Here is a 24,613-nt window from a genome sequence, read left to right as displayed (position 1 = left end):
TTCATTCCCATGCCGGAAACCATTAGTCTGTTTCCTGTGTTTATGAGTCTGTTTCAATTTTGTTTGTTCATTTATTTTGTTCTTTAGATTCCCCATATAAGTAAAATCATATGGTATTTGTCTTTCTTTGACTGATTTCACTGAATATAATACCCTCTAGGTTTGTCCAGGCTATGGCAAATGATAAGATTATGTTCTTTTTATGGCTGAGTAATATTCCATTGTATGCATGCATCACCATTTTTTATCCACTCGTCTATTGATGGGCACCTGAGTTGTTTCCATATCTTAGCTATTGAAAATAACGCTGCAATGAATATAGGGGTGCATAACATTCTTTTGAATTAGTGTTTTGGATTTCTTTGGATATATGCCCAGAGGTGGAATTGCTAGGTCATAGGGCAGTTGCATTTTTAATTTTTTGAAGTAACTCCATAGTGCTTTTGACAGTGGCTGCAGTAGTCTGCATTCCCACCAACAGTTCACGAGGGTTCCCTTTTCTCCACATTCTTGTCAACACTTTTGTTTGTTGATTTATTCATGATAGCCGTTCTGACAGGCATGAGATGATATCTCATTGTGGTTTTCATTTGCATTGATGACTAGCGACATTGAACATCTTTTCATATGTCTATTGGCCATGGCACTTTCTTGACTCTCCTCAATGTTATCCAGTGTTAAATTAAGGTTGATTAATATAACATAGGAAAATCTGGTGATGGTTGTTGAGATGATTAGGAATATCTATTTTGTCATTCATAAATTACTATTGAATGTTTCCTTGACATTTGTGAATTTCACGAATCGTCCAATTTGGGTGTGTCTAGTTTCCTTAATAGCTGATTATTATGCATCTTTAAAAAAACATGCAAAATGTTTATTCTTCATGAGTGGTAGTGGATGTAAACCATTTGGGAGGAGCAGCACTGAGATTCCCACGTGGAGCCAGTGGCTCCACCCAGCACACTGCCTGTGCATTTCACACTCTTATTGCTTCCTTAGGAGAATTACCAGTCTCACCTGTGGATGGATGTACGGAGTCTTTGGAAAGAGTTAAATTCCTGAGTGTTCAGAGACTACAGTAATACTTAGACTGTAGTTAAAAAAAATTATTATTTGTTCTGTTTTCTTTGATTTTATTAGGTAAAAAAGCTCCGGTTTTATTTACGAGAGAAATGATTGAGTCCATGAAGGAAGGTTCCGTTGTTGTGGATTTAGCTGCCGAGGCTGGTGGAAACTTTGAAACCACAAAGCCAGGAGAACTGTATGTTCATAAGGTATCGCTAAAGGCTTCTTCAATTCCCACATCTTTAGTGATCTGTGTGAGACTGTCTATTCCTTTAAATATGTAGAGAAACAGAAGCCTGAGATTGTTAAAAAATAGGCACATTTTTAAAAGTTTCTTTTGAAATATATGTTTTTATATATATTATACTTACAAAGGTATAGAATTTCAAAACTTAGTTTTGACTATGACAGAATTGTTACTAGAAAGAATGGGAGCATGTGATAATGGAGCTTGCTGGCTGTATTTTTGTTTCTTTAGGGAGTGACTCACATCGGCTACACGGATCTTCCCAGCCGCATGGCCACGCAGGCCAGCACGCTCTACTCCAACAACATTACCAAACTCCTGAAGGCCATCAGCCCAGACAAGGATAATTTTTATTTTGAAGTGAAAGATGACTTTGACTTTGGTACAATGGGTCATGTCATCAGAGGCACTGTAGTGATGAAGGTAAGTAAAGAGGACTGTTCCTTCCTGAGTTTCATTATTAATTTGCTTTAGGGTTTCTCTTCATGGAAGAGTCTTAGTTTGAAATTGAGATCTATTCTAATAGAGTATTAGTATGTTGGATTTATGCCAATAAAAATTGTTTAAAGATGCAGGATGATTTAAATATTGTAAAGACTTATATACATGCATGACTCACCTAAGGTATACCTTGCTTTTGAAAAATAGAAATAAGCAAAAACCAGAATTGAATGAAGTAAAAATGAGATGTTTCTCAAACCTATCTGCTTTGAATGGTTTGATCTATTTCTTTCATATGTTCTATGTACATACAAAATATATATGTATGCATATATGTTTAACACATATTTTTATATGCCCATGCATTATGTGTATATAAAGTGATAATTTATAAATTATATGAATTTATTTAAAATTCTTTTTAAAAGTCCCAATATTATACAGTATATTTTTGGAACCCTGGACTGACTTTATTTTATTTTTATTCTGAAGTGAGAAGTGGGGAGGCAGAGAGACAGACACCTACCTGCATGCTCCTGACCATGATCCACCCGGCATGCCCACTAGGGGGCGATGCTCTGTCCATCTGGGCTGTTGCTCCGTTGCAACTGGAGCCATTCTAGTGCTTGAGGCGGAGGCCGTGGAGCCGTTCTCAGCGCCTGGGCCAATTCTGCTCCAATGGAGCTTTGGGTGGGTGAGGGGAAAAGAGAGAGAGAAAGGAGAGGGGGAAAGGTGGAGAAGCAGATGGGTGCTTCTCCTGTGTGCCCTGGCCAGGAATCAAACCTGAAACTTTCACACACCAGGCTGATGCTCTACCACTGAGCCAACTGGCCAGGGCCTGGACTGACTTCAAAAATGCTATTTTTCTAATTTCTGTTAGGATGGCCAAGTGATTTTCCCTGCTCCCACACCGAAAAATATTCCCGAAGGGGCCCCAGTGAAACCCAAGACAGTGGCTGAGCTGGAAGCTGAGAAAGCAGCGACTGTCACGCCCTTTAAGAAGACGATGACAACGGCTTCCGCTTACACAGCAGGTGAGGGTCCTGTTCATCAGGATGCGGCCCTGATATTTAAATTGAGAAAGTAATGTGTCAGTTGTCAAAGTTAGTAAATGAAATCCCTTTGTGCGTCTTTGGGTTCTGCTAGGAACTGGTCCTGTTAGGAGCAGTTTTTCATATGTCTGTTATTTGTCCCATCCTACGGGATTGGAGACCGTGTTGACGGGAGAGAATGGGCACTATGTGCAAAATACTGGAATGAACGTGTGTGAGAGGGTACACGGGCTGTTAATCCTTTTTCTTCTATAAAAACATTTAAAATAGAATTGTTAATATTTTTATCTACATCATATATATTGAGTAGCAATGTTAAGTGCATATAAATATGGTTATTTGTTTGTTTGGTGTTTTTTAAAGCATCAGTTGTGATTATCTGCACAGCTGGGCAAGATTAGGGAACCAGAGGTTTACGCTAAAAAGAAGGCACTACAATACAATATGGCTTTTGAACGTTTGACCAATGGTCTAACTCATTCACCTAGTAAAAAAAAAAGAAAAATGCCAATTTTAAATGCTTATTTTTTTTCTTTACAATTGAACATTAATTCTTCACTTTTAAATTTATCTTTGTAAAAACACTGAAGAATTATTGTAAAATAGGGTAAATATTCTCTGGCTATGAATTCCTGAGTCTAAATATATATATTTGATATTATATTGGTTCCTTTCTAATAGAATGAATTAAAAATGTTTAGATCTGCTTAGAGCCAAAACAAATAGAAAACAAACACAAATGATAAAGAATTACCGACCAGCACCAGGCACAGGGAGTTCTTGTAGCCTCAGCATTTCCCCTCATTCCCATGTGAGTCCAGATGTTTCAAAGCTAAGGATGTAACTCTCCTTGAATAAAGAGCAAGTCTCAGCAAAATGACCAAAAACTCTCTAGTTGTGATTATTGTGAATAAATAGGGCAGTGTCCCTACTTGCACTTACTTGTTAAAAAAAAAGAACCCAGATTATTGTAATGTCCATAGAGAGTATTACCAGTAGGATTGTGAATTGTGATTTCTCTTCAAGATTCAGGAGGAAGTGCAGCAAGGCATATATGATGATTTGTTTTCCTAGGTTTTTCTTATGTTTGTTAAGTCAGAGGTTATTGCATTTTAACAGCTAGGCCAATGGCCTATTCCAGTGAATAAAAAGATGGTCTTATATTTGTTTTTCTTTACCTTGAACTTCCTCCTTTGTAATAAAAACAAGTATTTTTTATTGTATATGTGTTAGGAATCTATTTGAATAGCATGCTTCAAGGAATTTGATTTTCTTTCCCCCCCCTTTTTTCTCTGCCTTTCTTATCTTTTTCCTGTGTTATATAGACTATAGAAATAGCACAAGTTGACATTACTACATGTATTATAGAAAAGACATTCGATTATTAAATAGTTTATAAGAAAATCTTCAGATGTGTGATTTCTGTCTTTTTCCAGATGAGGACAAAGAGGTTTACTGATTTTACAGGTAAGGGTACAGTAGCACAGAGAGGTTAAGTAATTTGTCTGGGGTCACACAGCTAGCAAGAAGTAGAGTCAGGATTTGATGCAGGCAGTCTGGCTTCAGGAAAGGTATTCTTTTTTTTTTTTTAATTTTTTTGCATTTTTCTGAAGCTGGAAACAGGGAGAGACAGTCAGACAGACTCCCGCATGCGCCCGACCAGGATCCACCCGGCACGCCCACCATGGGGCGACGCTCTGCCCATCCTGGGCGTCGCCATGTTGCGACCAGAGTCACTCTAGCGCCTGAGGCAGAGGCCACAGAGCCATCCCCAGCGCCCGGGCCATCTTTGCTCCAGTGGAGCCTCGGCTGCAGGAGGGGAATAGAGAGACAGAGAGGAAAGCGCGGCGGAGGGGTGGAGAAGCAAATGGGCGCTTCTCCTGTGTGCCCTGGCCGGGAATCGAACCCGGGTCCTCCGCACGCTAGGCCGACGCTCTACCGCTGAGCCAACCGGCCAGGGCCAGGAAAGGTATTCTTAACCATCGTCCTGTACAGCTTCTCTAAGGACTGACTGGAATGCAGAACAATGTTCTATCTAACTCTCCGTCCAGATGGCTAACAGGCCCTGCACTAGAGATCGAGTATGTGTGTGGGAGAATATAAATTAAAACTACAGTCTTAGTGAATGATTTGAGGTAAAATTAATGTCAGTTCCTACTTGTTCTGTCCGTGCCACTTGTAAAGAAATCATTTCTATCAAGGGGGAAAAAGGCATCTTATTTATTAAAAGTGAATTCCAGCTTGCTGATCACCCAGTCACCCGGTACCATTCTGCGCTTCCTGACCACTAGGCAACCCTTTCTTCTCTTCCAGAACAGCCATCCACATGTTTGCTGTTAGGAAAGGTGCTAATTAAAGATGTATGTTGAGAGCCGACTGTATTCTGCACATGCTTAATCTGATTTGTATTTCCCCCCTCTTCTGTGTACAATCCCGTTTGCTGACTCGGAGTTGAGGCTGGAGTGCCCGCCCTGGCCGCCAGTCTAACCCCGATTTGGGAGCAGTTGCAAAACTTGGTCCTGGGTGGGTGGAAGCCATGTGTTCTGGGGAGGTCTTGGAGGGAATGAAATCTTTCCTGTGCTTTTCACACCCCTCTTTCTCAGCCAAACCTGACATGACAGCAAACTGGCCTCCCACAAACCCTCCCATATAAAGGTCATGCCTTGCCCAAGTCGAAAACGCTTTAGTAGATCTTCAGTAGGCCTGTCCATTTGGAATGAAAACACTTGTGTCAACACATGTGGCATTCTCAGTGATTCTTAAAACAGGGGACAAGCCACACAAAGGAAAAAAGGTGACTCATACATTTGAATAGATCTTTGCAATGCATTTGATTTTGGGGTCGGCAAGTTGAGTCCTGTTCACAATACCTTTCACATGTCTCCCTCCCCCTTTCCAATCATGAAATGTCTCAAAAATCTGCTCATCATTGGCAAGAGGATGGGATTGAAGAGCATCGACCATTCCACATGTTTGTGTGTGGGTGCGTGTGTGTGTGCTTTTAATCTTCCTGCAGCGATTGGCTGTCAGCTCATCCTCTGTCCTCTCCTTCCCTAGGTCTCACAGGGATTCTGGGTCTGGGCATTGCAGCTCCCAATTTAGCCTTCTCCCAGATGGTGACCACGTTTGGCTTAGCCGGCATCGTGGGCTACCACACTGTCTGGGGAGTGACCCCTGCCCTCCACTCGCCGCTGATGTCTGTGACGAATGCAATCTCAGGTTTGTCCCTCCCTCTCCCCTTCCTGCAGCTTCTCATGGGTGTGCAGGGTGCTTCCCATGAGGTTCACGACGCCTGCGTTTGCAAATTGTGTGGCTTGGCATAGGAGGTTGTGGTTGTGGTGACTTGGGCTCCCACAGGGGCTGGGGGCGGGCTGGACCACTTCCATTTCAAACAGTGCAAGCCACTGTTATTTCCTTCAGTTATGATTGCCTTGAAAGCACGGATTCCCCTGATAATAGTTGGAAACCAGCGTTTCATTGGGTCATAGCTGCAGCGTCCTTGTGGGGCTCTTCCTAGCTGCAGCCAAGCATTCAGCCTAGCAGGTCTGCAGTAGGCCACCCTGGCATCTGGTTCACCTGGAGCGTATGGGACAGGGGACACAGCTGGCCAGCAGGGCTCACAGAGGTCCAGGCCGCAGCCCACCCCACTGCCCAGGAGCTTTCTCTTTGGCCCCCAGTGAGGGCTCAGATCTGAGGAGTGAGACTCACATCAGACAGGTGTGGGAGCTGCCCTGCTTGGAAGCCTCCGGGCCTCAGTGGGCATTTCCTGTAACTCTGCCATAGGCTTAGCTTTTGGGATCTCCGCAGGGGTGATGTCCGGCCCCAAGAAGTACTGTGCTCTGGAAGGCCCAACACGATGGCCTCAGCCGCATGCATTCAGGAATGGTTTCTTCCAGTTCCCATGCAGTGTAGGCCCCAGGGGTCCTTTTTTTTTTTTTTTTTTTTTTTTTACCATAAGTGATATTGTCTAGTGACCTTACTGATTTATACCTTCAGCAGGGGAGCAGAGAGAGACAAGATAAAGGAAGGCCGGAATCTTATGTGAAAGGAGAAGGAGTTTTGTTAACTTTTATCAGAGTACTTTGGTGGGAAAGGTGTGTGAGAACTCTCTCCTTGGTGAATCTCTGCACGGGCGAGGTCCCAGCTGTGACCTCTGATTGGCAGTGTCGTCGTACCTGTTGACTGTATTGCTGCTTTCTCCGTAGGGCTGACTGCAGTCGGTGGGCTGGCGCTGATGGGGGGACATTTGTTTCCGTCCACAACTTCTCAGGGCCTCGCTGCTCTTGCTACGTTCATATCCTCGGTCAACATTGCAGGTATGACAACAGTGACAGAAACCACAGTGCTGTTTTCAGTGGAGACATGAAGAGCAAATATACATCAATATAAAACAGACATTCTTGTTTTAAGATTTTGTGCCTTTAAATCACGTTTCACTCAGACCATAAAAGCTTTCCATGAGGGAAAATTAGTGATTTTTGCCCATCTGTCATTTTTAGAAACTTTTTTGCTGAAAACCGTCAGTGACCCAAAACAAACAAATAAAAGGATGTCTGGCGACAAGTTAGCTGGAAAGTTATTAAATGCATAGTTCGGCATTAAGTTGATGAAGAGCTATCACCATAACATCTCTAGATGAGTATAATTGGAGATAAAATTTTATTCTTTGGCCTGAGCCTAGCCTGTGTTTGTTTCTGGAAACTGAAAGCCTGGTACGCCATTTGTACACACAACTCACTGGATGCTATTTTGTAGCTAAACCTTCTTTAATATGTCCAAGAAACCCGGTGCCTGTTGAAGTGGTATTTGCTCTTTTATCATTTATTATAGGGTTTAACAAACAGGATAACCTCTTAGAAGATAAATCCTGGCCTTTGATGATTTGCATTCCCAAGCTGTTAGAATGGCTGTTTACTTGTAGTCATGCGGAAATAGTTGGTTCTGCACTGATTGCAAATTTAGGTTTTTTTTTCCCCTTTCTTCAGTGGAACTTGAGTAATAAAACAACTTCTAGTTTTGGCTGTTTAAAATGTTACTTAAAATGATATTTATCCATAGATGATAACGGTATGCTTAAAATAGAAAAACTGTAGCCCTTCAAACAATCCTGGAGCTCAGCGAGATGACCTTTCTGTTTCTGTTTACTCGGACAAGGTGGATTTCTGGTGACTCAGAGGATGCTGGACATGTTTAAGCGTCCCACCGACCCCCCAGAGTACAATTACCTCTACCTGCTCCCCGGCGGCACCTTCGTTGGAGGATACCTAGCTGCTCTCTCCAGTGGTTATAACATTGAGCAGGTGAGAGGCCCAGCAGAAAGGCTTTGTTCTTGCCATGGCATTTTCCCCAATCGGATCTAACACGATCATTGCCAGTATTCAAACTCTGGGACGCAGGTACCGTAGTAACTCTAGAAACGTCTTGGTCAAATAGAAGTATTCCCATCCCCTAAGAATCAGGACCCTGGGTTCTAGAGACGGGTCATGCTGCTAATCATATGTGCAAATGTGAGTTTGCCTGTTTGTCCCAAGTTTCTGCATGTGTCCAGAGTTGAAGGTTGTTCGTATCTTCTTTGTGTACCTGGCTGGGTTGTTGTAGGATACAATGTAGTAATCATAATAAATCTGAGAAGTGTCTACTATTAAATACTATAATTAGTCCTTTGTTACTTATACCCCCTACAAATCCAGCATGCCATCCTTTGTTATCAGGAGATGTTATACCAATTAATTTTTAAAAGACAGTGTAAACATGAATGCTCTATAGAAAGACAGATAATAACTTTGCAAGGCCTACATATAATTATTATATGACTCAACTTTGAACTTGTTATTTTCCATTTCTTCTCAACCACTATTGCTGGAATGCAAACTCCCTGACAGCAGAAAAACCGTGTCTCTTGGTTTCTCCCGTTTCTAACATGCAGCATTTGTTGAATGAACAAAATTTCTTTTGAGAAGAGTTTTAGCAGTGAGTCAGAGGTCCATGTCTGACCCAGATTTGCTATTTACCAATCACATGACCTTGGAAAACTTACGTAACCTCTTTGAGCTTTGGTTTTCTCTTTTATGAAAGGAGGCTGACGATTCTCTCCTCCTGTGGGTCTCGGGGGCCTGAGTTACGGCACTCGGGAAGTGTGTGACCTGGTCCCTGGCAGTCACAGCACCAGCATTTGCTCCTTTGGAGCAGCTGGTGAGATCCCATAAGGGCCTGATTTACATGTAGGTACATTATATGCATTTGGGCATGCCAGCAAATCTCAGAAGAAACCAATTTACATAAGTGGTATAATTGTAAGTACAATGGAATGTATTTGGCTTCCCTAACGGATAGGAAAATATATTGAAATATTAAAAGAAGAGCGTATATTGGTATCTCTATTGTCTGAATTTAAAATTGTCTTTAGAGGATCACGTTTTTTTAAGAGAGGTCCTCCCTATGTTAATAGACTGAAAGTTTTGATAGCCTCTCTCTCTCTCCCTCCCTCCCTCTCTCTCTCCCTCCCTCTCTCTCTCTCTCCCTCTCTCCCTCTCTCCCTCTCTCCCTTTCCCTCTCTCCCTTCTGCCTCTCCCTCTCTCCCACCCTTTCCACCTTCCCCTTTGAGAAGACCATATACCTGGGCTCAGGTCTGTGCTGTGTGGGTGCTCTGGCTGGCCTTTCCACCCAGGGGACAGCTCGCCTTGGCAATGCACTGGGCATGATTGGTGTGGCTGGAGGTCTGGCTGCCACCCTCGGAGGCCTCAACCCGACCCCAGAATTGTTGGCTCAGATGTCTGGAGCAATGGCTTTGGGCGGTACCATTGGTAAGCATTTGTGGGTTTCTGCCTTTATGTGAGCCCATGCCCATTTTTTAGCCTACTTTTGACTCAGTTGGGTACTTACATTTTTTTTAAAAGTTTTAATTTGAGAATTATACCAATTGTGATGACTTTTCACCAAAATAAAATAGATAAGTTATATTAGAAACAAAGGTAATAATTCTGTCCACAGTTAACTTTCTCAGCAATTTTTTAAATTAAATTTTGTTACTTTGGCTCTTGAGGTTATCCATGGTTCTTATGTAGTATCTGTATGGTAGGAATACTGTGTAAGGATGGGCTACTGTTCATCTCCTTCCAGCTGCATAGTTAATAACCACATTGGGGGCTTGAAACCGGCCGTGGTAGTTGTACTGACACCATGGAAATCAACAAATGCTATGTGTACTGGGTTTCATTTATTGGTTGTTGATGGTCCGGACCTAAGAAAGCAGTGGAGGAAATGTTAACAGTGTAGCATGAACTGAAAAGCGTGTTGTGTTGTGTCTGTAGCCTTACATTGTTTGTGAACAGCACAAAAAGTCTAGTCAATACCCTTTCAGTGCTTGGAAACTATTACCAGAACCAGTGAAGTCGTCACTCACGTGATTGACAAGTGAAGTTGTCACATACATCTTGTTTTGCTCTCCTCTCACTCGTTAGTGTTAAAATTATTAACCAGCGTCATGTGGGAGCTATACTCATTCATCAGCCAACACGAGGTTTGCTGCAGGTGCCAGAGTTTGGCAAGCATCAATAAAAAGCATTGTGTGAAATCAGTTGTCCGTATGGAATTTACAAGAAAGTATTGTGTATCTCATTATTATTTGAAATCTGTGTGCTACACACCTTTATATCCGTATAAAGGACACGTGTGAATTTATACACACTAACATTTTTATCCCGAGGAACTGGTGGTTAAATATGTATCAGCTTTCGGCCCCTTATCCTGACCGCCCCTCGAAAGACTTGAAGGAAGATGCTGAGCCGTGGGTTCAGGCAGAAGGACATGCTTTTAGACGTGAACTTGAACTTTTCTATCACCTAGCTAGAGCTGGGAAACTCCTTCAGAACTCTCCGATTTGGACATTTTTTTACCCAGATATTTGCATTTTATTACCTTTGGACGTGGCTCCTGCCTACCCCCGTGAAAAGCTAGGCCTTCTTCATATCCAACTGTTTCTCATGTGCAGGGCCTGGGTTATTCGTGCCTTGGGGGAGAATTTAAAGAGATTCATGGAGCTTTAAGGAACCCAAGGATGTGCGAGGCCAGGGGCATATGAAGGTTGTGAAGGGAAGGGGCTCTGTGGAGGTGGGCTTTGGCCAGGTGTGTGGAGAGAATTGCTCTTTTGAAGGGGTGTACAGAGCTAGTGTCCTAACGCCTGCACCGTCCCGCAGGGCATCGTTAGCCCATGCTAGGAAGCAGATCATTATTTCCTGGTGACCGGGACGGAACCCCTTACGTGTAGTCTCGACTGCGGCCTCTCCTCAAGGCTCCGTCCAGTTTTAATGGCTCTCTGACCTGCGTTTCCCAACAGGACTGACCATTGCCAAGCGCATCCAGATTTCGGACTTGCCGCAGCTGGTGGCGGCGTTCCACAGCCTGGTGGGCTTGGCGGCTGTGCTGACCTGCATCGCCGAGTACATCGTGGAGTACCCGCACTTCGCCACGGACGCCGCCGCCAACCTCACCAAGATCGTGGCCTACCTCGGGACCTACATCGGCGGGGTCACCTTCAGTGGCTCCCTGATTGCCTACGGAAAACTGCAGGGTATGTGGTCCACCAGGGCACGGAGGCATGCAGCTGTGGTGTAGGGGGGATAGGGCTTCGTTTCCATTTCAGAAAAGGGCTTAACGGTAGAACCCGTCGAGTGAAGAGTTTGTGCAGTGCTCAGAATGTATAAGCACCTTCCTCTCTCCTGAAGGCGGCTTCCCTTTGTTGATCCTTACAAACCTCGTGGCACTTGGAAGCTGTGTCTCCCATGTCAGCCCGGGGAGGAAACCGGGGTACAGACTTCTGTGCAGAGGGACCGACTGGCATTTGATAACTCCTAAGAACAAAACAGGAAACTCACAACCCTCGGCCTCCAGCCCAGAGGGAAGCTTGTTGACTGAGTGTGTGTGATTAGCACACACTGCTTATGTTGGAAACAAATGCACATTTGAGGGTTGTGGTTTGTTGACTTGTGCTATTGCTCAAAGCAGTCGTGACAACAGAAGTCAGGGTAGAACCCCCCACGGGCGGCTTCTAGTGTTTTCATGAAAAAGTGAATTGCTAAAAGAAACTAGTTTGTGATTTCAAAACCTGGTCTTGCCTCTTAGTAAACTAAGTCATTAAAGGTAAGTTGGGAAACTTCCATGAAACTTAAAAATCACAGAATGCCTGTAACATTCTCTCTGATGATGCTTTGTCATCGGAAACAACTAGCAAACCAGAAATGCTAATGTGCTATCACTTTGGATGTTTTAAATAACTAAAACAACATTCAACTTCTCTCTTGGTCCTATGAAGAAAGGGAACTTTTTGAGATTCCGTGGCAAGAGTAAGAAATTGTTCTGTGAGCCGGTTAGAGGAACAGTTAGGTTGAGGGGTCTTTTTCCTACTTGGGTCATTTGTTACATGTGAGAACTTGAAACTGCTTTTATGTTGCAGTATCTGGTGATGTGAAGTGATATGTGGAATACCACGTTTTAACTCTAATGTTACATTTTGGTGTTGGGGATTAAATGACATATACTTTGTGTGGGTGGGTTTCTTCAAAAGTTCTGATGGCCCTGCGCTTGGTTCTAGGTATCCTGGATTCTGCCCCGCTCCTGCTCCCAGGGCGGCACATGCTGAATGCGGGCCTGCTGGCTGCTAGTCTGGGTGGGATCATCCCTTTCATGATCGACCCCAGCTTTGCCACGGGCATGATCTGCCTGGGCTCTGTGTCGGCTCTCTCGTCTGTCATGGTAAGAGTCAGGGACGGAAAGCACCTACGTAGCAGGAACTGGTTGGATATTAGAATACGTACGGTCTAGTTCTAGTTCTATCTCTTCAAGACTCCTAACAGAGTAAATGTGTTTTAAAATGATGTTAACATAGTTATCTTTTTAGAGCCTAGAAAATAGAGAAAAGTGTAACAAGACATTCACTCTTTTCTCTCTACTCAACTGTTTCTTTTCAAGTTTTTCACATGTGACATCTTTATTGCTCTGGGGTCTTTTCACTAGATGGATGTGTTGGTGGCTAGGAATTTTAAAAAGCCAAGCGTTTAAATCCCTTTAATTATGGGCCTGCTGTGTGTGACAAGGCCTGCACCCTGGTGTTTGGGTTTATGTAACAAGTGTGGGATAGTCCCTGCTGTCGGTTGCTCTCAATTCATTAGATTAGAAGCTATGACTCCAAGTCAGATAATTATATGAAATAGAATGCAGGTAATAAACTGTGTTCAGCGAAGGAGTTCAGTGAAGCCTTTTGTGATAGTTTGGTCCTCCTCACCCTCCCTCATTTTCTTTCTTTATCTACATATCACAGTCTGGCGTCTTATTTTATCAGTGTATGATCCTGTAGCATACAGCTCTGAGTTATTAACTAACTGCTTCATGTTTGTCTGGTTTAGACTTTGTAGACTTGGTTTACAGTTCTTAAGTTTTTAAGATAATTTATGGTGTTACAAGCATACAACAATTGCTTATAAAACACTTACTGGCTGTCTGATTTAGAAAAACAAGATGTAGTGTTAAGATGATACTGATTTTTCTGTTATCCTACGTGTTTGGTCATTATTTTAACACAGAACCTTTAGAACACTGAAAAGTAACTTAAAATTCTACCTTAATGTGACTACTGATGATCTAATTTTATTCTGACATATATAGCACCTATTTTCTGTTATATTTTAAGCAAAAGGATTTTTTAAAAAATTCTATTGATTGATCTTAGAGAGAGGAAAGGAGAGAGAGAGAGAGAGAGAGAGAGACAGGAAGAGACAGGAACATCAATCTGTTCCTGTATGTACCCTGAACAGGGATTGAACTGGGAACTTCTGTACTTCGGGACAATGCTCTAACCAACCAAGCTATCTGGCCAGGGCAAAAGGAAAATAGTTTTGATTTTTTTTTTTAAATTTAATAGGCAGAAGAGGTACTATCACTTGTAGCGTTGAAATGTAAAATTTCAAGAATTGTTACTTTTGAGAAGAGGTGAATTTTATATTTAAAAGATAGTTAATGACTCTTTGAGAATGCCTGAGTGAGATAAAGTATTTCATTGGCTAATATAATTGGTTTTTATTTAAGTAATACGTGAATGCATTCACATCATAACAAACTCAAACTCTGGGGGCATATGTGGAACAAAAACAAAAATCTTTCTCTCTGCCCCCCCTTTTCCTCTCTGGTCTTGTGATGTTGGGTTGCATCATGGACATCATGAGTGACAGAAACTTTGGATTCTGTTATATTCCTCCAAAGAGTATTGATTATTATTGTTTAAATTTTTTTTTTTGTAGGTAGCTCCCCAGGATGAATCCAGGTTTCAAGTTCTAGCCCCTCTGTGGTAGGGGGCAGCTGTAGTCTTTTATACAATTCTTTAGCCAAAGTTTATATTCAGTATGATTTTGGTATTTCAGGTGTACAGCATAGTGGCTGGACAATCATATACTTTACAAAGAGCTCCACCTCTTTATTTCATTTGCCCTCCTGAAACCATGTGCAGTTATTATATTATTATTGACTATATTCCCTATGCTGTCGTTTATATCCCAACAATCTGTTGTATTTTATTCTTCATGGGATTGCTTGGAGTCTGTCCACATATGCCTTGTTCAGGAGTCAGCCAGAGATTTGGGCAGAGTTTATACACAGAATTTGGGGCTTTCTTTCTCTAGCCTACTCCTTTGCAGAATTTACTTCCTCACCTTCCAACTGCCTTGCTCACCCTGAACCCTGTCCTTGCATCTTCAGACTAGCCTATGGGATTCTATTTTGTTTCAGCTGTCCGACCTGGCACCAGCAGGGACCTGCCCTCATGCAGATGCCACAAAAACGGGGACATTCACTCCGTGTGGTCACTTTGTTCAAGTGCAGACCCCTCTCAGTTTCTGCCTGCTTTTCATTGCTGCCTTTTAGGGACTTAGGGATTATTTTGTGGGGGAGGTGCTGCAGTGTTTCCATTTGTTATGTCTGTGGGAGAGTTGCTCAGCTAGGAGGCACCTGGTCCTTACCAGCGGTGAGACGTCTGTGTCAATATAGTCACTGGCAAACTGGAAAGATTAAGAACCGAGACGTTCAATGTCAGAGGCTGTATTCTTATTCTACTAATCTGGAGTTGTGCTTTGCTTGTCATCCTAGGGAGTGACTTTGACGGCTGCTATCGGCGGTGCTGACATGCCCGTGGTCATCACTGTGCTGAACAGCTACTCAGGCTGGGCCTTGTGTGCCGAGGGCTTCCTGCTCAACAACAATCTGCTGACCATTGTGGGCGCGCTCATTGGCTCCTCCGGGGCCATCCTGTCCTACATCATGTGTGTGGTAAGGAGCAACCTGTTGGGAAAGAAATGCTGTTCTGCTGTAAGGACATGCCTGTCATTTCCCGTGTTCGCGGTGAAAACGACTATCTCGGTTTTATTTCTTCCGCTGAAATACCAGAATGTCTCATTTGAACAAATTTGCAAGGCCACTTTCAAACTACTCAAATGTAGAAAATTAGGAAAATTGGATATGAAAGTAAAAGTGTGCTGACATCATCTGAGATAAACAGTTAAGGTTTTGGTTTATTTCCTTCTATTCTTTTTCTTTGTGTATCATTACTTATCTGTGGATTTGCTTGTCTGATCCTAAGGCACATTTTTACATTTAATGTTTTTTTTTTATTTTTTATTATTAAATTTAATGCAGTGACATTGATAAATCAGGGTACATATGTTGAGAGAAAACATCTCCAGATTATTTTGACATTTGATTGTGCTGTATACCCTTCCCCCAAAGTGAAATTGTCTTCTGTCACCTTCTATCTGGTTTTCTTTGTGCCCCTCCCCTCCCCCACCCCCTCTCTCCTTCCTCGCCCCATCTCCCCTCCCACCACCTCCCCACCCCCGTGGCCATCACATTCTTGTTCATGTCTCTGAGTCTCATTTTTATGTCCCATCTATGTATGGATTCATATAGTTCTTAGTTTTTTCTGATTTACTTATTTCACTCCGTATAATGTTATCAAGGTCCATCCAGGTTATTGTAAATGATCCAATGTCATTATTTCTTATGGCTGAATAATATTCCATAGTATATATGTACCAAAGCTTTTTAATCCACTCGTCCTCTGACGGACACTTGGGCTGTTTCCAGATCTTCGCTATTGTGAACAATGCTGCCACAAACATGGGGGTGCATTTCTCCTTTTGGAGCCGTTCTATGGTGTTCTTGGGGTATATTCCTAAAAGTGGGATAGCTGGGTCAAAATTTTCAGTTTTTTGAGGAATCTCCATACTGTTTTCCACAGTGGCTGCACCAGTCTGCATTCCCACCAGCAGTGCAGGAGGGTTCCCTTTTCTCCACATCCTCGCCAGCACTTATTCTGTGTTGTTTTGTTGATGAGTGCCATTCTGACTGGTGTGAGGTGATATCTCATTGTGGTTTTAATTTGCATTTCTCTAATGATTAGTTATGTTGAGCATTTTTTCATATGCCTATTGGCCATCTGTATGTCCTCTTTGGAGAAGTGTCTATTCATTTATTTTTCCCATTTTTTGATTGGATTGTTTTTCTTCCTGGTGTTGAGATTTACAAGATCTTTATAAATTTTGGTTATTAACCCCTTATCAGATGTATTGTCAAATATGTTCTCCCATTGTGTAGTTTGTCTTTTTATTCTTTTCTTATTGTTTTTAGCTGTGCAAAAGCTTTTTAGTTTGATATAGTCCCATTTGTTTATCCTATCTTTTATTTCACTTCCCCGTGGAGATAAATCAGCAAATATATTGCTCCGAGAGATGTCAGAGAGCTTACTGCCTATGTTTTCTTCTAAGATGCTTATGGTTTCACGGCCTACATTTAAGTCTTTTATCCATTTTGAGTTTATTTTTGTGAGTGGTGTAAGCTGGTGATCTAGTTTCATTTTTTTGCAGGTAGCTGTCCAATTTTCCCAACACCATTTGTTAAAGAGGCTGTCTTTACTCCATTGTATTGAATATTTCCTTACCTCCTTTGTCAAATATCAGTTGTCCATAGAGCTGTGGGTTTATTTCTGGGTTCTCTGTTCTGTTCCATTGATCTATATGCCTGTTCTTATGCCAGTACCAGGCTGTTTTGAGTACAATGGCCTTTGTAGTATAACTTGATATCAGGAAGTGTGATACCTCCCACTTTATTCTTCTTTTTTAAGATTACTGAGGCTATTCATGTTCTTTTTTGGTTCTATATAAATTTTTGGAATATGTGATCTATATCTTTGAAGTATGTCATTAGTATTTTAATTGGTATTGCGTTGAATTTATAGATTGCTTTGGGTAATATAGACATTTTAATGATGTTTATTCTTCCTAACCATGAGCACGGTATATTCTTCCACTTGTTTGTATCTTCCTTGATTTCTTTTATCAATGCTTTGTAATTTTCCGAGTACAAGTCTTTAGTCTCCTTGGTTAAGTTTACTCCTAGGTACTTTATTTTTTTGGTTGTAATAGTGACGGGGATTGTTACCTTAATTTCTCTTTCTGACTGTTCATTGTTGGCATATAAAAATGCCTCTGATTTCTGAGTATTAATTTTATATCCTGCCACTTTGCTGAATTCATTTATCAGGTCCAGTAGTTTTTTGACTGAGACTTTAGGGTTTTCTACATACAATATCATATCATCTGCAAATAATGATAGTTTTACTTCTTCTTTTCCAACTTGAATGCCTTTTATTTCTTCTTCTTGTCTGATTTCTGTGGTAGGACTTCCAGGATTATGTTGAATAAGAGTGGTGAAAGGGGGCACCCCTGCCTTGTTCCTGATCTTAAGGGTATTGCTTTTAATTTTTTCCCATTGAGTATGATGTTGGCTGTGGGTTTCTCATAGATGGCTTTTATCATGTTGAGGTATGTTCCCTGTTTTCCCACCTTGCTGAGAGTTTTGATCATGAATGGGTGCTGGATTTTATCAAATGCTTTTTCTGCATCTATTGAAATTATCCTATGGTTTTTCTCCTTCTTTTTGTTTATGTGATGAATCACATTGATTGATTTACAAATATTGTACCAGCCTTGCCTCCCCAGAATAAATCCCACTTGATCATGGTGTATGATTTTTTCCATATATTGTTGGATCCGGTTTGCTAATATTTTGTTGAGGATTTTAGCATCTATATTCATCAGAGATATTGGCCTATAATTTTCTTTCTTTGTGTTGTCTTTGCCTGGTTTTGGAATCAGAATTATGCTCGCCTCATAAAAGGAGCTTGGAAGTCTTCCTTCCTCTTGAATTTTTTGAAATAGTTTGAGAAGGATAGGAGTTAGTTCTTCTTTGAATATTTGGTAGAATTCAGTTGTGAAGCCATCAGGCCCTGGACTTTTCTTTGTTGGGAGTTTTTTGATAACTGTTTTGATCTCAGTTTGTATAATCGGTCTGTTTAGGTTTTTTGATTCTTCCAGATTGATTTTTGGAAGATTGTATGTTTCAAGGAATTTGTCCATTTCATCTAGGTTGTCTAGTTTTTTGGCATACAGTTCTTCATAGTATTTTCTTACAATATTTTGTATTTCTGTTGTGTCAGTTGTTATTTCTCCACTCTCATTTCTAATTTTATTTATTTGAGTTCTCTCTCTCTTTTTCTTGGTGAGTCTAGTTAAAGGTTCATCAATCTTGTTTACCTTTTCAAAGAACCAGCTCCTAGTTTCATTGATCCTCTGTATTGTTTCTTTCGCCTCTATGTCATTTATTTCTGCTCTGATCTTTATTATTTCCTTCCTTCTACTACATTTGGGCTTTACTTGCTGTTCTTTTTCTAGTTCTTTTAGATGCAGGGTTAAGTTGTTTATTTGAGCTTTTTCTAGCTTCTTAAAGTATGCCTGTAGTGCTATGAACTTCCCTCTCAGTACTGCTTTTGCTGTGTCCCATAAATTTTGAGTTGTTGTATGCTCATTGTCATTCGTTTCTAGGAATTTTTTTATTTCTTCTTTGATCTCATTCTTAATCCACTTGTTATTTAACAACCTGCTATTCCTGCTATTTAGTTTCCATGAGTTTGAGAATTTTTGAGCTTTTCTGTTGTGGTTCATTTCTAGTTTCATGCCGTTGTGATCGGAGAAAGTGCTTGATATGATTTCAATCTTCTTAAATTTGTTGAGACCACTTTTGTGCCCTAACATGTGGTCTATCCTAGAGAATGTACCATGAGCACTTGAAAGAAATGTATCTTCTTCTGCTTTAGGGTGAAAGGTTCTAAATATATCTATTAAATCGAGTTGATCTAGTGTGTCCAATAAGTCTGCTGTTTCTTTATTAATTTTCTTTCTTGAGGATGTATCTAGTGATGTTAGTGGGGTATTGAAATCCCCTACTATTATAGTATTGCTGTTGATCTCGCCCTTTAAATCCATCAAAGTCTGCTTTATATATTTAGGTGCTCCTATATTAGGTGCATAGATATTTATAATAATTATATCTTCCTGTTGGATTACTCTCTTTATCATTATGTAGTGGCCTTCTTTATCTCTTACTATATCCTTTGTTTTAAAGTCCAATTTGTCTGATATAAGTATTGCTACCCCAGCTCTTTTTTCATTTCCATTTGCATGAAATGTTTTTTTTTCCATCCTTTTACCTTCAATGTATGTGTATCTTTTGTTCTAAGGTGTGTCTCTTGTAGACAGCATATGTACGGGTCCTGTTTTCTTATCCACGCAGCTACCCTATGTCTTTTGATTGGATCATTTAATCCATTTACATTTAAGGTTATTATTGATATGTAATTGTTTATTGCCATTTTATTCTTTAAAGCTATATTCCTTTTTTGCTATATTCTTTTCCCACTTTGATCTTTTTACAACAGGCCCCTTAACATTTCCTGCAGCGTTGGTTTGGTTGTAATGAATTCCTTGAGTTGTTTTTTGTCTGGGAAGCTTTTCATTTCTCCTTCAATTTTAAACTATAGCCTTGCTGGATAAAGTAGTCTTGGTTGTAGGTTCTTGTTCTGCATTACTTTGAATATTTCTTGCCATTCCCTTCTGACCTCAAGTGTTTCTGTTGAGAAGTCAGATGTCATCCTTATGTGGGCTTCTTAGTAGATGATAGCTTTTTTTTCTCTTGCAGCTTTTAATATTTTCTCTTTATCACTTAGCTTTGGTATTTTAATTATGATGTGTCTTGGTGTAGGTTTCTTTGGGTTTCTCTTTAATGGCGTCCTCTGTGCTTCTTGGACTTGTGAGAGTTTCTCTTGCATTAATTTAGGGAAGTTTTCAGCTATGATATGATTGAACAAAGTCTCTATCCCTTGTTCTTTTTCTTCTTCTTCAGGAACCCCTATGATGCGGATGTTATTTCTCTTCATGTTGTCACAGAGCTCTCTAAGAGTTTCCTCTGACTTTTTGAATCTCTTTTCTCTTTTCTTCTCTGCTTTCATGCCTTCATTCCAGTTGTTCTCCACCTTGCTGATTCGATCCTCAGCTCTATCTATCCTGTTTTTAATTCCTTCCATTGTGGTCTTTATTTCTGATATTGTATTTATCATCTCCGACTGATTCTTTTTTATACTTTTTCTTTATTTAGGTGTTCATAATGACTATCCATTGTTGTTCTAAGATCCCTAAGCATCCTTACAATCATTATTTTGAACTCTGCATCTGGAAGTTTGATTATTTCCATATCACTCAGTTCATCTTTTGAAGGTGTCTCTTGTGGTTTCATTAGGATTGCATTTTTTTGTCTTCTCATTATGTCTGTGTTTGGGTGTTTTGCTTATAGAGCTGGTTGAGTCTAGGCTTGGGGTTGTCTGCCTCCAGTTTTCAGTTGTGTTATTTCTAGGTCTTCTTGGGTTGGTATCAGCTATTATTTGTAATCCACTTTTGGATTTGGGCAGCTTTGAAGTCTTGATTTGTTTGTTTTCTTAACAGGTGATAGTCTTGTTTACTGATCTCAGCAGGGGGCTTCCTTGAAACTGTATCCAGGAATGCGATGGGTGTAACCTGAGATTCTGAAGGCCTCTTCCACCAACTAATCTCTCTCGGGTCAGGGTGTTTTCTCAGCTTCAGTGGGAGGAGGTGTATCTCAGATCTCCATGGAGACCTGAGTTACTGCCCCTCCTCCCCACTTCTTTTCAGCTGTGTCTTGTTGCGCTGATTGGAGCTGGAGAGATGTCTGGAGATCTCTGATCTGGAAGCAATTCAGTACTGTTTTGTGGGGAAGGATCAGTCCCTCCCCCAGCTATGGCCGCCTCCAGCATGAATGAGTCAGCTTTTTTTTAGGTCATCTGCATTCCTTAGCCCCTCACAGACTGTCCCTCTCTCTTTCCTTTCCACTTGGGAGATAAGCTGGTCTTTTCAACACACCTTGCTCTCTGGTCGCCAGGCAAGTGGCTGTGAGCAGTATTTTCTGCTCTTTTCCGTGGGGTGAGATCCCCTCTGGGCTCTCAGCCTCACCCCCCCCCTTGTTCCTGTAAGCAGGGGAGATTCAGGCGCTCCCTACCAGGTTTATTGTGGCTTCTTCTTTGCTCCTTGGTTTTTGAGAGCTGTTCTTGTAGTCCAGAGTTGGTTTTTCACACTGATTTTTCCTAAATTGATTTGTATTCATTTGGTGGTGAGAGCTGGGCGTCTGTGCGTCTGCCTACTCTGCTGCCATCTTCAGGTCTCCTACATTTAATGTTTTTAATCTTATAAACTGTGTTCTTGCCATGTTATCATGGAAAATGATTTTTGTATTATTTTAAGGGGCTTTATGCTAATCCATCATATGCTTTATATAAATATACGAACTATATAAATATAAATATACACATATTTAATATTTCCCTCATGCTGTAGCTCCTAGGTTGCTGACTTTTTATTTTCCTTTGTACATCCGTCCATCTCTGGCACTTGTGATTTTTATTCTCGGATCGGTTCTTAGAAGGGCAGGGGTGTGCTGGCTTTTGTGGGCTTGCTTGCTCCATGGACTCCTGTGTTGCATTGGAGAGCTTACTACACTCCCACTCCCATGGCTCATCTTGGGGTGTGCCTGTCTGGAAGTTTCATAATCAGCATGACTTTTTGTTTTAAAAAGAAAAGGAAAAAAAAGAACAAATACTTCCTAGCTTCCTTTTGTGTTTTGCTTCTCTTCTTCTTCTTTTTTTTTTTTTTTCATTTTTCTGAAGCTGGAAACAGGGAGAGGCAGTCAGACTCCCGCATGCGCCCGACCGGGATCCACCCGGGACGCCCACCAGGGGCGACACTCTGCCCACCAGTGGGCGATGCTCTGCCCATCCTGGGTGTCGCCATCTTGCGACCAGAGCCACTCTAGCGCCTGAGGCAGAGGCCACAGAGCCATCCCCAGCGCCCGGGCCATCTTTGCTCCAATGGAGCCTTGGCTGCGGGAGGGGAAGAGAGAGACAGAGAGGAAAGTGCAGCAGAGGGGTGGAGAAGCAAATGGGCGCTTCTCCTGTGTGCCCTGGCCGGGAATCGAACCTGGGTCCTCCGCACGCTATGCCGACGCTCTACCACTGAGCCAACCGGCCAGGGCTTGCTTCTCTTCTTGATGGCAAGAAGATATCCTGCAAATAATAAAAGGTTTGACTAGAAACCTTTTCTAAAATTATAGACGTTATTCTAAAAAATAGTGAAGGATTGCACAAGGAGAGGCGTGAAGCCGAGGGAAATCAGGATGTGAACCTTACAGTGATGAGCAGCTCAGAAAAAGAACACTTCCCCACCTTTATTCTTTTATTGCATTATTTAACCCCTTACCTTACAACAGAGCGTTTCTGTTTTATCTGAAAAACTCATTGTAAATTGAATGCTGCAGTTATCTTTTTATAATAAAAAATTAGTTTTCTTTGGTCATAGTATAAAAGGAAGAATTTGGTAGCCCAAGTTCAAAACAAGTTAAGAAGTTTTAATTAAATCCCCCACGTTGTTCAGGGAATTTTGGAAAGGTGGAGTTTTTGTGTCTCTTATTTGAAAATTGTCAGGCTTTGGAGATTAAAAAAAAAATGTTTATGAAGAAGAAGACATTTATTCAGTTGTATTAGAAATAGTTTTCTCTAAAAAAGAACCTTTAACCCTTCGTTTGATTTTACTTCATTTGGTGAATTGGAATGACCAGCAGGGGGCAGCAGATTTTCATTAATACATGTGTTGGGGCAAAATACTGGTTTTAAAATCAAACAGGAGGATTTGAATTTTAACAAAACTAGTAGCATTCTGGTATGGGAGTGGAGGGGGTGACTAGTACCTGGATCTCGGAATGTCATCATGGGTACCTTCTGGCCTTTCTTTTTTTTTCTTTAATGGTTTTCTTTAGGTTCTTAAATTTATCAACACTGTTTCCCAAAGGTGCCTCTTATTTCTTCTCCATTTCCTTTCCCTTCCTCATTTAGCTTCTTATCATTTTTGGTTTTAGTCACTACCGTGACTTGGACAGTAGCCATTCGGTAACAGTAACTAGAATGAGATGGGAAGAGGCACCAGTTGAAAGTACTCTTTTCTCTTAATTTTTTCTATTTCTATTCTTGACCTGTTTTCTCTTCTTATTCTGTTTTATATATTTTTACTATTTCCTCTGCCTTCAGCATGCCATTTACTGTCAGCATACTGCAGATAATTTCTATTCCTATACTGTATATAAGGCTAACAATGCATTCTTAGAGTTGTTTGTGATTATAAATATCACAGTGGGTCAGATTGATACTCTGCAATAGCCAAATTAAATTGGGTTTAACCACAGTTGAACCCAAATTAATTATAAAAATAAAAGACATTTAATATGGGAAATTTGGAAGAAAATAGAAAAGAATGAATAAGAAAATAATCTATAATCCCATTACCACTTAACTGCTAACATTTAATATTCTAATTATAGTCTCTTCATATGCATATGTTTAAATACACTCTGTATTGTTTAATTTTCTCATTAACAGTTTTCTAACAATTTTTAGTGTCTGCTAAGACAATATTATATCACATAAATACGCATTATTTACCCAAGTCCATATTATTAGTTTTTACCTTTTCTTTCCTGCAGTATATTCTCCTTTTGCATTTTTTATTGTTTCCTTAAGTCAAATTTTTATACGTACTATTACTTGGTCAAAGGGAGTAAGATCTTTCTGGTGTTTTTGGTAAATTGCTCTCAAAGGCATCCCCATAGCGAGTTCCCCCAAAGTGCTTGTCTCACTGAACACTTTCTGCTCCTCTGTCTTATTACAAAACAAACAAGACAACAACAACAACAACCAAAAAACAAGCTTGCCCTATTTTTCAATGTTGAAGATAGGTGTTGTCTTCACTTCTGAACTTTCCTGGTGTCTGACTTTTCACACCCATCTCTCTTGATCCTTAGCCTGCGCTTGTTTATAATAAGAAATTGTTTCTTCCTGGCTGGTGCTTTGCAGCTTGAAGCGGTTCATAATATATATTAATAAAAATGTCATGGCCCTCGTAATGAGGCACAGCACAGCATTGCTGGTGTCACTCTGGTCGCTTTTCAAGTGTTAGCTCATTTACTCCCCACACAAATTCTGGGGTTAGGGAATACTGTTCTCATTTTACACAGTAGGTATTTTAAGGTGTCATGTATTATTTGCCTTTGTGGTTGTGGAGCCTGACCCAGCACCTGGCACATTCAAATGAAGGTACTAATTGTTAAATAACTATTGGATGACTGTTGTATTTGTTAGCTCATTTCACATTTTGGAATTCTCTCTGGATAGGTTATGATAGCAGATAGACTATCATATATTGATATCTATTATTATTATTGTTGTTGTTTACCTGCATTATTTTATTATGTATTGAAGGAAATGTGCAAGTCCAAGCCAGAACAGAGTGACTTTGTTATGTGAGAGGCAATGGGA

The 24,613-nt window shown here is 40.8% G+C and overlaps 1 protein-coding gene across 5 annotated transcripts in view; it reads left to right on the top strand.

Moving 5' to 3' along the window:
- The window catches only part of NNT (nicotinamide nucleotide transhydrogenase), a 97,595-nt gene that overhangs the window by 44,791 nt on the left and 28,191 nt on the right, over positions 1 to 24,613 (top strand). For all 5 annotated transcript variants that reach the window (XM_066378035.1, XM_066378023.1, XM_066378006.1 and 2 more), the window contains exons 8-17: positions 1,144 to 1,277; positions 1,547 to 1,738; positions 2,637 to 2,790; positions 5,866 to 6,027; positions 7,014 to 7,124; positions 7,963 to 8,108; positions 9,416 to 9,611; positions 11,144 to 11,377; positions 12,398 to 12,558; positions 14,941 to 15,120. In XM_066378035.1, the coding sequence (XP_066234132.1) occupies positions 1,144 to 1,277; positions 1,547 to 1,738; positions 2,637 to 2,790; positions 5,866 to 6,027; positions 7,014 to 7,124; positions 7,963 to 8,108; positions 9,416 to 9,611; positions 11,144 to 11,377; positions 12,398 to 12,558; positions 14,941 to 15,120 (1,670 nt within the window). The remainder of the gene's footprint in view (positions 1 to 1,143; positions 1,278 to 1,546; positions 1,739 to 2,636; positions 2,791 to 5,865; positions 6,028 to 7,013; positions 7,125 to 7,962; positions 8,109 to 9,415; positions 9,612 to 11,143; positions 11,378 to 12,397; positions 12,559 to 14,940; positions 15,121 to 24,613) is intronic.

This window comes from Saccopteryx leptura, chromosome 1 (genome assembly GCF_036850995.1).
Source record: "Saccopteryx leptura isolate mSacLep1 chromosome 1, mSacLep1_pri_phased_curated, whole genome shotgun sequence".
NCBI lineage: Eukaryota > Metazoa > Chordata > Mammalia > Chiroptera > Emballonuridae > Saccopteryx > Saccopteryx leptura.
This window is presented reverse-complemented; position numbering and strand designations above follow the sequence as displayed.